Below are 16,899 nucleotides of genomic sequence, written 5' to 3'. Positions count from 1 at the left end.
GGTATAAGAGAGTGTAGTTCTGTTCAGTTTGGACTTCAGTTTATCGCTAACCTTATCACAGGGACTTTGAAGCACTACAGCTGCATGCTGATCTTGGAATAAACTGACGATAGCAAAGATTCCATCTTTGACGACGCCACATTAATGGAATAGGTACTAGCTAGCTTGTTAATGTTTGCTTTAGTTTGCGCGCTAGCTCTGCAAATTCAGCTAGTGTGTGAACCCTGCCAACATAAACATTTAAACATTGCTATGGCGCGATTGACTGGATTAACCTCACGTCAGTTACGTACATGTGCCTTTCGGACAGTAGATACGAACCCTCTATTACCTTGCCAGCTAAAGAACTGGCAGTGGATCAAACCATTGTGAGGCAAAGGGCGGGGTGGTCGCAATCTTTTGAAACTTAAAAAGGCGCTATTAAGTGTCTATAATCAGCACAACTGCTTTCATTGCGTATTATTAATATTATTGAAATTACATAGCTATGTTTACAGTGATAGATTGGGGGGGACAAATCATATTTTTCCCAGGATGGGGGGGGTCGTGTCCCCCCGTCCCCCCTGGGATTTCCGCCTATGGTATCAAAGTCACATGTTCATTGATTTCAGGTCATAAATAATTTCCCCGGAATATTCCTGGTGTATTTAGAATACACAGAATAACAAAGATGTAGAACAAGTTGTTTATTTAGGAGCACATAAATATATCTCTGAATTTGTGACAAAAGGAAAACATTTTACATATAAACTCAGCAAAAAAAAGAAACGTCCTCTCACTGTCAACTGTGTTTATTGTCAGCAAACTTAACGTGTAAATATTTGTATGAACATAAGATTCAACAACTGAGACAAACTGAACAAGTTCCACAGACATATGACTAACAGAAATGGAACAATGTGGCCCTGAACAAAGGGGGGGGGGGGGTCAAAATCAAAAGTAACAGTCAGTATCTGGTGTGGCCACCAGCTGCATTTAGTACTGCAGTGCATCTCCTCCTCATGGACTGCACCAGATTTGCCCGTTCTTGCTGTGAGATGTTCCCCATTCTTCCAAGGCACCTGCAAGTTCCCGGACATTTCTGGGGGGAAATCGCCCTAGCCCTCACCCTCCGAACCAACAGGTCCCAGACGTGCCCAAGGTGGGTTTGTGCCTACAGGCGACATTGTTGCCGGTGATGTCTGGTGAGGACCTGCCTTACAACAGGCCTACAAGCCCTCATACCTGCCTCTCTGTCTATTGCACAGTCTGAGCACTGATGGAGGGATTGTGCATTCCTGGTGTAATTCTGGCAGTTGTTGTTGCCATCCTGTAACCGTCCAGCAGGTGTGATGTTCGGATGTACCAACCCTGCGCAGGTGTTGTTACACGTGGTATGCCACTGCGAGGACGATCAGCTGGCCGTCCTGTCTCCCTGTAGCGCTGTCTTAGGCGTCTCACAGTAAGGACATTGCAATTTATTGCCCTGGCCACATCTGCAGTCCTCATGCCTCCTTGCAGCACATCTAAGGCATGTTCACGCAGATGAGCAGGGACCCTGGGCATCTTTCTTTTGCTGTTTTTCCAGAGTCAGTAGAAAGGCCTCTTTAGTGTCTTAAGTTTTCATAACTGTGACCTTAATTGCCTACCTTCTGTAAGCGTCGTAACGACCGTTCCACAGGTGTATGTTCATTAATTGTTTATGGTTCATTGAACAGGCATGGGAAACAGTGTTTAAACCCTTTACAATGAAGAGCTGTGAAGTTATTTGGATTTTTACTAATTATCTTTGAAAGACAAGGTCCTGAAAAAGGGACGTTTCTTTTTTTGCTGAGTTTAATAAATAACATAAATAAAATGATGGTATAACGACTGATAGTTTCTTCTTAGGAAATGGTATGTTGACAAAATAATAGTTAATTTTAAAATGAAAAATATATATGTTTTATCTTTTGGAATTGCTAATATCAGAGTTCTGGTGAAATGAGCTAACAAACAAAAACAGTGGGAAAAGTCAATACAGCAAATATATTCATCTCCTTGAAGGTCATTGATAACAGTCTATTGTCTTCCAAAAAGGTACAGGTCAGAGAATCAGGTCTGCCTGTATTTGGTTTAAATGGTTCTTCCAGAGTCATTTGGTCAATATCACTGTGTTGGAGGAAGTGCAATGATAGGTCAGTGTCCATCGTATGTAGTTATGTGGTATTGGTAGTCATCTCTTTGGGTTATTTGACATGGAAGACCTTTCTCTGAGGAGATTTCCTAAAGTTCCCATACTTCAAGAGGTCATTTACTGTTCTTCATGACACAAGGTTGTTTTCCAACATATTTTTTCTTTGTTGTCAAAATGTGTAACAAACATTTTCAGAATGAGGGGAATAATTTCCAACCATTCAAGCAGTTTGTCTTTTTCTTCATTCACTTAACATTTCAAAAAGAGAGAAAAATAAGTGCTAACGATCCCTTGTTCTTCCTCACAGTTTGTCTCTCCCTCCCCAGGTGTTTGGCTGTTCAGTCTCCTTTTTCTGTCCATCTTGGGTCCAGGCCAGTGGCTCATCTCAGCCCAGCCCCGCTGTCCCCCCTCCAGAGGTAGTCCTGTCCAGGGGAGAATGAGTGGCGCTCCCCCCCAAGTCCCCGGCCCGTCCTGTCGTCTGTGGGTCTAAGTGATGCAAGTGATGCCATGCTGAGGCGCGGGTCGCTGTTGCTGATCTTGAACAGGCCACTAGCAGCCATGAAAGCCTCTCTCTCGCTGGGGAAGCGGTTGATCCCCGTCTTCAGGTCGTTGAACACCGCCGTGTCGTTCAGCTGCTTCCTGCCACTCAGCCGGCGCCGCCGCAGCACCACAATGCCCGTCGCCAGGCCAAGGGCGAGTAACGCCAGGACGCAGGAGGCTGTGAGGGCGGTGGAGGAAGGTTTATTGGTCAGTCGGGGGGCAGGATGGAAGCTGGGCTGCAGCGTGAACTCGCAGCTGGGTCCCATGAAACCCGGCGGGCACTGGCACACGGGCCCCGTGAAGTGGGTGAAGCAGGTGCCGCCATTCTGGCAGGGCTGGGCGCTGGCACCGCGGCCGCAGGCATCTGAGCGCAGGCTACAGTTCTTGCCGGCGTAGCCCAGTGTGCATGAGCAGGTGTAGTCGTCCACACCGTCCTGGCAGGTGCCAGCGTTCTGGCACGGCGCTGAAGCACAGTCGTCGATGTTGAACTGGCAGTTGGCGCCGGTAAAGCCAGAGTGGCAGCGGCACAGCACGCTTTGACCCAGGTCTAGACACTCACCACCTAGAAGACAACATTTCACACGGCGCCAATTAGTACACTGCAGCCTACCACATTCTGAAGTAGCGCAAGATGTGATACATGGGATCACACACTGTTGGCACTTCATGACATCATGAATTGATATACCCTGAAAACATGTATTAATTCATTGTTCTATCAGCCAAGTGAAGTACTTCATTATCAAGTACTTCAAGCAAGTGCAGGTGCGTACTTCAACCACTAGGTGTTGCCAGAACTAAGGCAAGATCCTCTCCATCCACTTTCACCTGTTTCCACTTTTTGGGGGAGCTGGTGGACCGTTTCAAATGCCTTGGCATAACCATCTCATTCGATCTGATATGGCCAGCCAACAAACGCTGTGATCAGAATGGTACAGCAGCGGCTCTATTTCCTGAGGCTACTGAAGAAGTTTAGCATGAGTACAGGCACTCAGTAGAGAGCATCCTGACTGGATCCATCAATGTGTGGTATGGTAACACCAATGCACAAGACTGCAAACGTTTTCAGAGGGTAGCACACACTGTAGAAAGAATCATTGGCACTACCCTCAGCGAGTACATCAATGCAGACAGATCCCTTACTAGGGCCCAAAAGACCCCAGCCACCCTGCGAGTGCACTATTCTCCCAGCTACCATCTGGGCGGGTTACAGGAGCATCAAGACCTCCACTACCAGGTTCAAGAATAGCTTAAACCAGAGTACAATCCTCCTTTTAAACCAAGCAACCTGGCTGCTGTTTTTCTCCTACTTTTGGAAGTTTACATAAACAAGTTTTAATGACTCCAACCTAAGTGTTTCAACCACTCCACAAATTTCTTGTAAACAAACTATAGTTTTGACAAGTCGGTTAGGACATCTACTTTGTGCATGACAAGTAATTTTTCCAACAATTGTTTAGACTTGTTTAGATTATTTCACAATTCGTTGGTCAGAAGTTTACATACACTAAGTTGACTGTGCCTTTAAACAGCTTTGAAAATTCCAGAGAATTATGTCATGGCTTTAGAAGCTTCTGATAGGCTCATTGACAATCATTTGAGTCAATTGGAGGGGTACCTGTGGATGTATTTCAAGGCCTACCTTCAAACTCAGTGTTTCTTTGCTTGACATCATGGGAAAATCAAAAGAAATCAGCAAAGACCTCAGAAAAAACATTGTAGACCTCCACAAGTCTGCTTCATCCTTGCGAGAAAATTCCAAATGCCTGAAGGTACCACGTTCATCTGTACAAACAATAGTGCGCAAGTATAAACACCATGGGACCACGCAGTCATCAAACCGCTCAAGAAGGAGACGCGTTCTGTCTCCTAGAGATGAACGTACTGTGGTGGGAAAAGTTCAAATCAATCTCAGAACAGCCGCAAAGGACCTTGTGAAGATGCTGGAGGAAACAGGTACAAAAGTATCTATATCCACAGTAAAACGAGTCCTATATCAGCATAACTTGAAAGGCTGCTCAGCAAGGAAGAAGCCACTGCTCCAAAACCGCCATAAAAGCCAGACTACGGTTTGCAACTGCACATGGGGACAAAGATTGTACTTTTTGGAGAAATGTCCTCTGGTCTGATGAAACAAAAATAGAACCGTTTGGCCATAATGACCATCGTTATGTTCGGAGGAAAAAGGGGGAGGCTTGCAAGCCGTTGAACACCATCCCAACCGTGAAGCATGGGGGTGGCAGCATCATGTTGTGCGGGTGCTTTGCTGCAGGAGGGACTGGTGCACTTCAAAAGATGGCATCATGAGGCAGGAAAATTACCCATGCAAATCGGTCTTCCAAATGGACAATGACACCAAGCATACTTACAAAGTTGTGGCAAAATGGCTTAAGGACATCAAAGTCAAGGTATTGGAGTGGCCATCACAAAGCCTTGACCTCAGTCTTATAGAAAATGTGTGGGCAGAACTGAAAAAGCGTGTGCGAGCAAGGAGGCCTACAAACCTGACTCAGTTACACCAGCTCTGTCAGGAGGAATAGGCCAAAATTCACCCAACTTATTGTGGGAAGCTTGTGGAAGGCTGCCCAAAACATTTGACCCAAGTTAAAAAATGTAAAAGGCAATGCTACCAAATACTAATTGAGTGTATGTAAACTTCTGACCCACTAGGAATGTGATGAAATAAATAAAAGCTGAAATAAATAATTCTCTATTATTATTCTGACATTTACATTCTTAAAATAAAGTGGTGCTCCTAACTGACCTAAGACAGGAATTTTTACTCAGATTAAATGTCAGGAATTGTGAAAAACTGAGTTTATTGTATTTGGCTAAGGTGCATGTAAACATCCGACTTCAACATACTGTATGACTGAAAACATATTTATTTTTATTTTTACTGTACATGTCTATGTACTGTACTATATGTGAGAGTGCTCCAACAAAGAATTCCAACTACTTGGAAATAAACTATAAACTTAAATTTGAGCTTGATCCACTGCAGTCACTCACCATTCAGACAGGGGCTGTTGCTGCAACGGTCCAGTTTCTTCTCGCAGTTGGAGCCAGTGTAGGTGGGAGGGCAACGGCAAGTATAGCCCCCCGTCAGCATCTCCATGCAGGTGCCTCCATTGAAACAGGGCCCATCGGCACATGTCATGGCGATGATCTCACAGTTCTTCCCATAGAAGCCCTGGGGGCAGGTGCACGAGTAGTCGTTCTCCAGGTCCTAAAGAGAGAGATGATTGTCATTGGAGTATTTTTGATAATGTCGAGAGAATTGTCGTTAGACAGACACCTTGACTGAGCTTTGGCTTTTTACAATCCATAGATGAACCATGATTACTGATCATGTTTCTGACATTGTGTCTAATTTAAACATGTTTTACTGTGTTATGTTACACTGCGTTTGTACCTTGGGCACATTAACATTTTACCTTCAAATGGACAATTAAGGAAAAAAAACAATAACATGGAATGCCAAAATAACTCTAAAAATATTGTTTAATTAACACCCAAAAATCTGAGCCAATATTTAACTACCCCCTACTACCCCTGTAAGCTGTAATATTACTCACATTGCAGCTGCCTCCGTTCTTGCAGGGGTTGCTGTCGCACTCGTTGGTCTCCAGCTCACAGTTGGTGCCACCGTAGCCCGGGCGGCAGATGCAGGTGTAGCTTCCCTGGCCTGTGTTGGTACAGGTGGCACCGTTGGCACATGGCCGATGGTTGGTGCAGTAGTTGAGGTCCTGGTCGCAGAAGAGGCCGCCCCAGCCCTCCTTGCAGTCACACTGCCATGGCTGGACGCAGGTGCCATGGAGGCAGCCCGGGTAGCGCACACACTCGTTGCACGAGGGCCCCTGCCAACCCATTCTGCACTTGCAGTCCCCAGGGGCCTCACAGTAGCCATGCCTCGCGCTGCAGTCTGCCGAACAGATGGCTGGTGGGAGGAGGGGGGAAGAGGGTGTGATTACAATGAATGGGCAGATTGGGCGGGCACGCATTCCCCCCCCAACTCTGTCTGAGCCCCCCCACTGCCGGCCCTCCCAACTGTTTGTTAAGTATTAAACCAAGCAGCTGGTGAGCACTCCACCGTAGGAACAGAAGCCAGGACCTTCTTTTCGCCCTCTGCCACACACACAGCATCTCCAACATGTGTCCCTGGTGAGTCATGTTTCTTTCTCCCTTTGTTATAGGGGAACAAAGGGCAGATCGAACTCCACAAGCCTTCCTTACTATAAAGTCTATAAAGCAACACAACAGGAGGCTTTCTGAGATAAAAGTAGATACTTAAGGCTCATGCAATTATGCCTGTCTAAAATAGTACAGTGGCTGGTTATGAGATTAAATTGAAATCCTTGAGGCAGAAGAGTAATCTTACTTTAGAATTAACTTGGCACAAACATTTTCATAAAATGTACAATTAAAATGTGTTGCACATGCTTAATTGTTGGTGTAATTATGTGTAGGCCTGTATGTACAAATTATTGCCACCAATCATTCAGGTCTATATACTGCCCTTGTGACACCTTCAAAGAGCATTAATTGTTTTCACTAAGGAGAATGCAAAAAATAGCATTTGCCTCATTTATCAATTAATCATTGTGTGCACTGTGCAGTCTATTTCCAATAGGCCTATACAGTGCAGACTGAGACAACCTGATTGACAGAATCTGAGTCTGGACAGTAATGTAGCCTAAAGTCATTGACGTTAACCAAGTAGATTGAACTTACGATCAGAACAGTAGTTGCCCTTCCAGCCCTCCAGACATTGTTTGTTCCCCTCCACGTCACAGGTGTAGTGGCCCAGAGTGTCGTCGCGGGGTCTGCAGTATTCCGCGCAGCTGTCGCCAAAGTAGTACTCGTCACAGAATGCGTGATAGGAGTAGCGCAGCTCGCTCTGCTCTCCGAAGTGGACGTCTTGAGACCAGTCCTCGCCTATGGCCAGTCTTCTTCTGGTAGCCAAGCGACTGACCAGGTTGTTTTGGTTGTCTGAAAAAATAAGGGAAAAAATAGTATTGTAGTAGCATATTGGCATACAGAATTTTTTTTAAGTAACAGGTAGGCTGTTTAAAAAAATGCTATAATAAGCCTACTGCAACAACACCTTACCTGTGTATTCTGTAGGGATTTCTGCGTTCCATGCTTCAATGATCAGCGAAAATGTTCCCTGTAAGAGGTAAATCCTGGATTAAAACGTTTATGCAAGAATGATAGAGTAACATAACATTTATATTTCCTTGTCTAACATTAGTATTTATGAATATAATATTATTTACCGGCCACTTAAAATGGAACGGTATTCTAATAGGAGCGCTGCTGGAAATTGAGGTCTGATCTGCGCGGATGACGTTGGTGTGTCCTGTTCCAAAAGTGCATGGTGGCTCCGCATGGATGACATCCTCTGAGTGTTTGAGACAAATTCTGAAAAATATGTGACAGTCCCTATGCCTTCTGCATATGCGCTGAGCAGTGTTGAACGAATGGACTTTCAACTCGAACACACCAGAAGATGATACCTGCCAAGAGAAGAGCGAATTGGACATTAGAGATATGCTGTGCATAAAGCACGGCAATATTGAATGGTTCCTTATTGTTAGGTTACACTTCGTACTTACCACTTGCACTACAGCCAAAGCAAAGACACATCTAAGAGGTAGCGAGGCCATTTCCGCCAGGTGTTTGGTTGGTAGCTATACAACAATTCGCAGGTGTTTGCATTTGTTGTGTCCAATAGAAATGTGACAGGCGCGTATTCCCAAAAACCCGGATAGAAAAAAATCCTTGCAGTCACACCATAAAATTAGTATGAAAAGGTATAGCAGTCCTCGCTCTTCCCTATGTGCTGGTCTTCACTTGTTTTGGTTCTGGTGGTTAATGAGAGTGAATGAATTTTATACCCCTGATGCGCCCTGTCACGCGTCAGGAGGCGGAGCACGGTAAGACCCAAGGGACAACCACGACGCGTCGGATCATGTGTGTGGATTTGGTGCTGATTAAATTTATCAGCAAAAATAACATAAGGCCTATACTTAGAGCATAATCATATTGGAAGTGTGATTGGCACAATACACATTTTATACAGTTATACAGCTGCAACAAGCTGCGACAAACACTCAAACGGGACAGTTTTATTTCAATCTCTTCATTCAAAGACTCAATCATGGACACTCTTACTGACAGTTGTGGCTGCTTTGTGTGATGTATTGTTGTCTCTACCTTCTTGCTCTTTGTGCTGTTGTCTGTGCCCAATAATGTTTGTACCATGTTTTGTGCTGCTACCATGTTGTGTTGCTACCATGTTGTTATGCTGTTTTGCTACCATGCTGTGTTGTCATTTGTTTCTGCCTTCCTATGTTGTTGTCTTAGGTCTCTCTTTGTGTAGTGTTGTGTTGTGTCTCTTGTCGTGATGTGTGTTTTGTCATATATTTATATTATTGTTTTTATTTTTTAATCCCAGCCCGGTCCCCACAGGAGGCCTTTTGCCTTTTGATAGACGATCATTGTAAATAAGAATGTAGAATGTGACTTGCCTAGTTAAATAAAGGTTAAATAAACAAATAAAACATAAATACAACTAACTAGCCAAATGTCCACGATTTTGGAGTCGAGCTAGGAAATGTGTGACACAAGCATCGAAAACTACATATTTAATTATTCAACTTCAATCAGACAAATAATAATATAGGCCTACAAAAGCATACGATTTTCAACCAGTATAATGAATAGGCTTCGCAGCCTAACAGCTCTACAGTATCTATACCTACTGGAATCATGTAACAGAAAAAAAGTTGTTAATTTAAGCACTTTAGCCTACCGGCACAATGATGGTAAATTAAGTGTTAGACAGCATCACATGATAATAAACATTTGGGTTATGAGTGGCTATAACCTAGGCTACTATTCGATATCACCTCATCTTAGTCCTTTCAATTCTGTTCCAAATAAGTTGTTTTCACAAAAGTTTGGCATAAGAACATATATTGTTCAGTATCAATTCATTGTTCAGTATTAATTAATGTGTGGTAAATATCGATCTGAAGGAAGTAGGGAAGAATAGCATGATCCGCCCTTTCTTCAGTCACAAAATTGTAATTGCTCAGACGCGTGCGGGCAGGTTATGGATGAGACCTTTCATTGCGCGCTTCGGGGATATTCGGGGGTCTATTGTTGAGGTTGAGACGGGGGAGGGGCACTCTCTCTGGACCCTGCAGCAGGCTAGAGTTTTTGCCTTTGTGTGAACAGCTGTATGGTAATCAATGGCACATGATCTACCGTGCGGTGTCCCCACACACTATTGTTTTCTCAAACTGTCCTTCCCAACTGCACACAACTTTCTTAATGCATATTGATTTAGGGGGCATCAACAGGGGTGTTTCCAGCATCTGTCGTGCTTATTGCCATTATAGCCTATACACTTTTAGAAAAAAAAAGGTGCTATCTAGAAGTAGTTTAGTTATAGGACTAGGCTACTTTACACCATGCACTTTAAGATCTTTGACCACTTTCAGATCATATGCCTTTCCTGTATTATTAAAATTAACTCTAATAACCCAAACAATTACTATTGGATATTGGACTACAGTCAATTTAAAATATTACTATAAAATATCCAACCAATCAAGTCTTAACAATATGGGTAGCCTGCTGAGTGCACTGCCGTTTTACGCAGAGTAGACTCATTATTCATGGTTTTAAAGTGCGAAGAGATGTTGAAGTCTCCTAATGATTGAGAACAAAACTTTCTATCAAGCAACACCACTTGAAAAAAAAGTGCTTCACGCGAAAGTGTGTGTGTGTGAGCTGGTGTGAGAGAGAGATTTAGAGGGGAAGGGCCACCACTGCTTGTCGTTCGTGCATTGATATTCTAATGAGTGAGGGGCGCGTGCCGTCACTGACCCACACATCATTCCTGGCACACTTCTCTGCTACAACAGTAAATCAAGTAATTCCATGAAGTTGCGCACAAATAAGTCACAAGTAGAGCATAATGAAAGAAGTCCTCAATGACAAAGAAATATAGAGAAATGTTCAACTGAAATATGTAAAATGTAAAGGACACCAAGTAAACTTGACACAACTGTTCGAAAGCATTGGAGTCAACATTGTGCAACTCAATAGTAGGAAGGTTTTCCTAATGTTTGATTTACTCAGTGTATATCTATTTATTATGCATGGGAATAGTTTGGAACAGATTTCCAAAATTAAAATCACTTGGAGCTGATTTGCATGGTGTATTTACATGATTTTTTTTATTTTACCTTTATTGAACTAGGCAGGTCAGTTAAGAACAAATTCATATTTTCAATGACGGCTTAGGAACAGTGGGTTAACTGCCTTGTTCAGGGGCAGAACGACAGATTTTTACCTTGTCAGCTCGGGGATTCGATCGTGCAACTTTTCGGTTACTAGTCCAATGCTCTAACCACTAGGCTACCTGCCGCCCCATTTTATGTCAAACAATAAAAAAAATTACACAAAAATATATATACACTACCGTTCAAAAGTTTGGGGTCACTTAGAAATGTCCTTGTTTTTGAAAGAAAAGCATTTTTTTTGTCCATTAAAATGACATAAAATTGATCAGAAATACAGTGTAGACATTGTTGATGTTGTAAATGACTATCGTAGCTGGAAACGGCTGATTTTTTTATTCAATATCTACATAGGCGTACAGAGGCCCATTATCAGTGTAACGGCAGCCTATAGCAGGGATCGGACCAAGACGCAGCGTAGCTCGTGTTCAACATGTTTAATACAGAATGATAAACGTGAACACTTAACAAATACAAAATAACAAAATGTGGCAAACCGATACAGTCCTAGCTGGTGCAGAGAAAACACAGAGACAGGAAACAACCACCCACAATCCCCAACACAAAACAAGCCACCTATATATGATTCCCAATCAGAGACAACACAAAACATCTGCCTCTGATTGAGAACCATATTAGGCCAAACATAGAAACGGACAAACAAGACATACAACATAGAATGCCCACCCAGCTCCCGTCCTGACCAACACAAGCAAAACACATAAGAACTATGGTCAGAACGTGACAATCAGCAACCATCACTCCTGTGTTCCAATGGCACGTTGTGTTAGCTAATCCAAGATTATAATTTTAAAAGGCTAATTGATCATTAGAAAACACTTTTGCAATTGTTAAGGTGGCCTCGCAGGACGAGGCCACCACTCCACCATTGTCTTTGTCCCCCTCCTTAGCGTCCTTTGAGTGGCGACCCTCGCCCCCGACCTTGGCCTAGGAATCTTCACCAAGGTCCCCACTAGATTGAGGAGACAGCTCAGAACAGAGAGGTAGCTCAGGACAGAGAGGTAGCTCAGGACAGAGAGGTAGCTCAGGACAGAGGGGCAGCTCCGGACTGAAGGGCAGCTCCGGACAGAGAGGCAGCTCTGGACTGAAGGGCAGCTCCGGACTAATGGCAGCTCTGGACTGAGGGGCAGCTCCGGACTGAGGGGCAGCCCCGGACTGAAGGGCAGCTCTGGACTGAAGGGCAGCTCCGGGCTGAGGGGCAGCTCCGGGCTGAGGGGCAGCTCCGGGCTGAGGGTCAGCTCTGGACTGAAGGGCAGCTCCGGACTAATGGCAGCTCCGGACTAATGGCAGCTCCGGACTGAGGGGCAGCTCCGGGCTGAGGGGCAGCTCCGGGCTGAGGGGCAGCTCCGGGCTGAGGGGCAGCTCATGACTGGAGGGCAGCTCATGACTGGAGGGCAGCTCATGACTGGAGGGCAGCTTATGACTGGAGGGCAGCTCATGACTGGCAGGCAGCTCATGACTGGCAGGCAGCTCTGGCAGCTCCTGACTGGCGGGCGGCTCTGGCGGCTCCTGACTGGCGGGCGGCTCTGGCGGCTCCTGACTGGCGGGCGGCTCTGGCGGCTCCTGACTGGCGGGCGGCTCTGGCGGCTCCTGACTGGCGGGCGGCTCTGGCGGCTCCTGACTGGCTGGCGGCTCTGGCGGCTCCTGACTGGCTGGCGGCTCTGGCGGCTCCTGACTGGCTGGCGGCTCTGGCGGCTCCTGACTGACAGACGGCTCTAACGGCTCGGGACAGACGGGCGGCTCAGATGGCGCTGGGCAGACGGATGGCTCAGATGGCGCTGGGCAGACGGATGGCTCAGATGGCGCTGGGCAGACGGATGGCTCAGATGGCGCTGGGCAGGCAGGCAGCTCAGACGTCGCTGGGCAGACGGGCAGCGCAGGCGGCGCTGGGCAGACGAGCAGTGCAGGCGGCGTTGGGCAGACGGCCGACTCTGACCTGCTGAGGTGCACAGTAGGCCTGGTGCGTGGTGCCGGAACTGGTGGTACCGGACTGGAGACACGCACCTCAAGGCTAGTGCGGGGAGCAGGAACAGGGCACACTGGACTCTCGAGGCGCACTATAGGCCTGGTGCGTGGTATCGGCACTGGTGGTACCGGGCTGAGGGCACGCACCTCAGGGCGAGTGCGGGGAGAAGGAACAGTGCGTACAGGGCTCTGGAGACGCACAGGAGGCTTGGTGCGTGGTGCCGGAACTGGAGGTACTGGGCTGGAGACACGCACCACAGGGAGAGTGCGTGGAGGAGGAACAGGGCTCTGGAGACGCACTGGAAGCCTGGTGCGTGGTGTAGGCACTGGTGGTACTGGGATGGGGCGGGGAGGTGGCGCCGGATAGACCGGACCGTGAAGGTGTACTGGCTCCCTTGAGCACCGAGCCTGCCCAACCTTACCTGGTTGAATGCTCCCCGTAGCCCGACCAGTGCGGGGAGGTGGAATAACCCGCACTGGGCTGTGCTGGCGAACCGGGGACACCCTACGTAAGGCTGGTGCCATGTACACCAGCCCGAGGAGATGCACTGGAGACCAGATGTGTTGAGCCGGCTTCATGGCACCTGGCTCGATGCCCACTCTAGCCCGGCCGATACGTGGAGCTGGAATGTACCGCACCGGGCTAAGCACACGTACAGGAAACACCGTGCGCTTTTCCGCATAACACAGTGTCTGCCCGTACTCCCGCTCTCCACGGTAAACACAGGAAGTGGGCGCAGGTTTCCTACCTGACTTCGCCACACTCCTCTTTAGCCACCCCCCCAAGAAATTTTGGGGATTTCTTCTCGGGCTTCCAGCCACGCTTCCGTGCTGCCTCCTCATACCACCGCTCCTGGGCTTTAGCTGCCTCCATCTCTTCACGAGAGCGGCGATATTCTCCAATGTTAGCCCAGTGTCCTTTACCCTCCAAAATTTCCTCCCATGTCCAGGAGTCCTGTGTAGTGGGCCGCTGCTGCTGCTGTCGCTGCTGCCCGGTCCGAGTTTGGTGGGTGGTTCTGTAACGGCAGCCTTCCTCCTCTTCGTCTGAAGAGGAGGTATAGCAGGGATCGGACCAAGACGCAGCGTAGCTCGTGTTCAACATGTTTAATACAGAACGATAAACAACCACCCACAATCCCCAACACAAAACAAGCCACCTATATATGATTCCCAATCAGAGACAACACAAAACATCTGCCTCTGATTGAGAACCATATTAGGCCAAACATAGAAACGGACAAACAAGACACACAACATAGAATGCCCACCCAGCTCACGTCCTGACCAACACTAAAACAAGCAAAACACATAAGAACTATGGTCAGAACGTGACAATCAGCAACCATCACTCCTGTGTTCCAATGGCACGTTGTGTTAGCTAATCCAAGATTATAATTTTAAAAGGCTAATTGATCATTAGAAAACACTTTTGCAATTGTTAAACTTCCGACTTCAACTGTACATGTGTAGGGGGGTGCACAGTGTGTTCTTTTACATGTTCTTCACAGAAAATGAGCTAAGGCCAATGAGTCTCAGGATGAAAAACAATTATAATTATTAATTGTATCATTTTTCTTTTAGTAGACATTGAAAATGGGTCCCATAATCCGGACATCACACAAGGGTTAATCTAACAGTGCATTTAATGTAAAAATAAATTGGCAGTTGTAGCCTACCATATAATGAGGCCTATGCACTCACAATGGCCAATGTGTATATTGGCTCGCTCAACACAGCAGCAGGCCCCAGAGAAACAGGTACAGGGACAGGCGGGAAGACACTTCCATTACAGGAATCATAAGGATAATGTACTTTACTGTTTGACCAAATCATGGTTTTAGCCTTATACAATTAGGATGTTATTAGTGAGGTGAATAAATGTGCAGACCGCACCGATGCAACCAATATTTTTTTTTACTCCCACATCTAGGTGTCAAAGGGTCGCAAAATGTAACAAAATGTGACTCTTTTGAGGAAAATAGGCGTATGTCGCTCGTCACTACTTTACTGGAGAGGCATTTGAATATTTCTTTTTTTTGATCAAAATGCGTTTTTTGGCAGAAATGCATTCTGGAACTTGTGAATTTTCATGTGCCTTAATAACAAACCTGTATGCCATCTGTAAATACAGATACAAATATTAAATTACGAGCATAGTTGTTTTAGCCACGGAAAAAGTTAGGAGCCTTCCCACTAGCCATGATTGACTGAGATAATGGATGGGCTGGATGGGCTGCTCACGCTTATGTCTATAACATGAGCTGCTCAGTATGTGTAGGTAATCTTTTCTTACATGGACATTTTGAAACATATCAAAAAGAACTGCATAAGTGTTGCTAAGGCTCTCCACTTTCTGGAGGACCGTGTTTTGAAATCAGTGGAATGCCCGGTGGAAGCAGAGTATGATAGCTAAGGAGATGGGAAAAATTCTGCTGTTTGATTGCAAATAATGCAGAGGGAGTTGAAAAGAGAACACACAGAAGAAGGCTGTTGTAGGGGGCAGTATTTGGAAGTTTGGATGAATGAGGTGCCCAAAGTAAACTGCCTGTTACTCAGGCCCAGAAGCTAAGATATGCATATAATTGGTAGTATTGGATAGAAAACACTCTAAAGTTTCCAAAACTGTTAAAATAATGTCTGTGAGTATAACAGAACTGATATAACAGGCAAAAACCCGAGGAGAATCCATCCGGATTCATTTTCTGGAGGTGACACCATTTTAAATGCCTGTCTATGGGGAAATCAATGTAATACCTCCCAGATTGCAGTTCCTAGGGCTTCCAGTAGATGTCAACAGTCTTTAGAAAGAGTTTCAGGCTTGTTTTTTGAAAAATGAGCTTGAATTTGTAGTGGCTCCCATTTTGGCTGTAGTGTTGTGGCGCACGTCGGTGAGGGCGTGCACTTCGTTATTTATCTCCTGTAATGAACATAGTATTCTCTGTCTTAAATTTTATCGTTTATTTACATATTAGGGTACCTGAGGATTGATTACAAACATTGTTTGACTTGTTTGGACAAAGTTTATTGGTAACTTTCGGGATTCATTTGTATGCATTTTGAACGAGGGAAACCAGTGGATTACTGAGTCAAGCGCGCCAACTAACTGACTTTTTTGGGATATAAAGAAGGACTTTATCGAACAAAAGGACCATTTGTTATGTAGCTGGGACCCTTATCATTGCAAACAGAGGAAGATCTTCAAAGGTAAGTGATTTATTTTATCGCTATTTCTGACTTTCGTGACCCCTCTGCTTGTTTGGAAAATGTTTGTAATGCTTTTGTACGCGGGGCGCTGTCCTCAGATAATTGCATGGTATGCTTTAAGCCTTTTTGAAATCTGACAAAGCGGCTGGATTAACAAGAAGTTAAGCTTTTAAACGATGTAAGACACTTATATTTCCATGAATGTTTAATATTAAGAATTTTGTATTTTGAATTTCGCACTCTGCAATTTCACAGGATGTTGGCCAGGTGGGACGCTAGCACCCAAATTGCAGTTCCTATGCCTTCCACTAGATGTCAACAGTCTTTAGCAATTGTTCAATGTTTTTCTTTTGAGAAATGAAGAAGTAGTTATTTCCATGTGTCACTCAGAAGGACTCTAGTCTTCTGGTGCACGTGAACAGGAGCGCGCTCCGTGTTGTTTTTCTCCGGTATTGGAAACAGATTATTCCGTCTTAAATTTTATGGATTATTTACATTTTACCTGAGGTTGGATTAGAAACGTTGTTTGAAATGTTTGGACCAAGTTTCAGGTAACTTATTAGATACTTTGTAGGCATGTTGGACGAGTTGGAACCGGTGTATTTCTGAATCAAACGCGCCAAATAAATGGACATTTTTTGGACATAAAGAAGGACTTTATCGAACAAAACGACCATTCATTGTGTAACTGAGACATTT

The 16,899-nt window shown here is 45.3% G+C and overlaps 1 protein-coding gene across 1 annotated transcript; it reads right to left on the bottom strand.

Annotated features, from left to right (window-relative positions):
- Positions 1-1,741: 1,741 nt before the first annotated feature.
- Positions 1,742-8,556, bottom strand: LOC139530349 (delta-like protein B). Its single transcript, XM_071326662.1, has 7 exons — positions 8,314-8,556; positions 7,975-8,214; positions 7,808-7,865; positions 7,430-7,687; positions 6,274-6,635; positions 5,708-5,924; positions 1,742-3,257 (listed from the first exon to the last, which is right to left on the bottom strand). Exons 1-7 carry the CDS (start codon positions 8,362-8,364, stop codon positions 2,536-2,538), a joined length of 1,908 nt encoding a protein of 635 aa, XP_071182763.1. The 5' UTR covers positions 8,365-8,556; the 3' UTR covers positions 1,742-2,535.
- Positions 8,557-16,899: the final 8,343 nt, after the last annotated feature.

The sequence above is a fragment of the Salvelinus alpinus genome, chromosome 1 (genome assembly GCF_045679555.1).
Source record: "Salvelinus alpinus chromosome 1, SLU_Salpinus.1, whole genome shotgun sequence".
Taxonomy (NCBI): Eukaryota; Metazoa; Chordata; class Actinopteri; order Salmoniformes; family Salmonidae; genus Salvelinus; species Salvelinus alpinus.
This window is presented reverse-complemented; position numbering and strand designations above follow the sequence as displayed.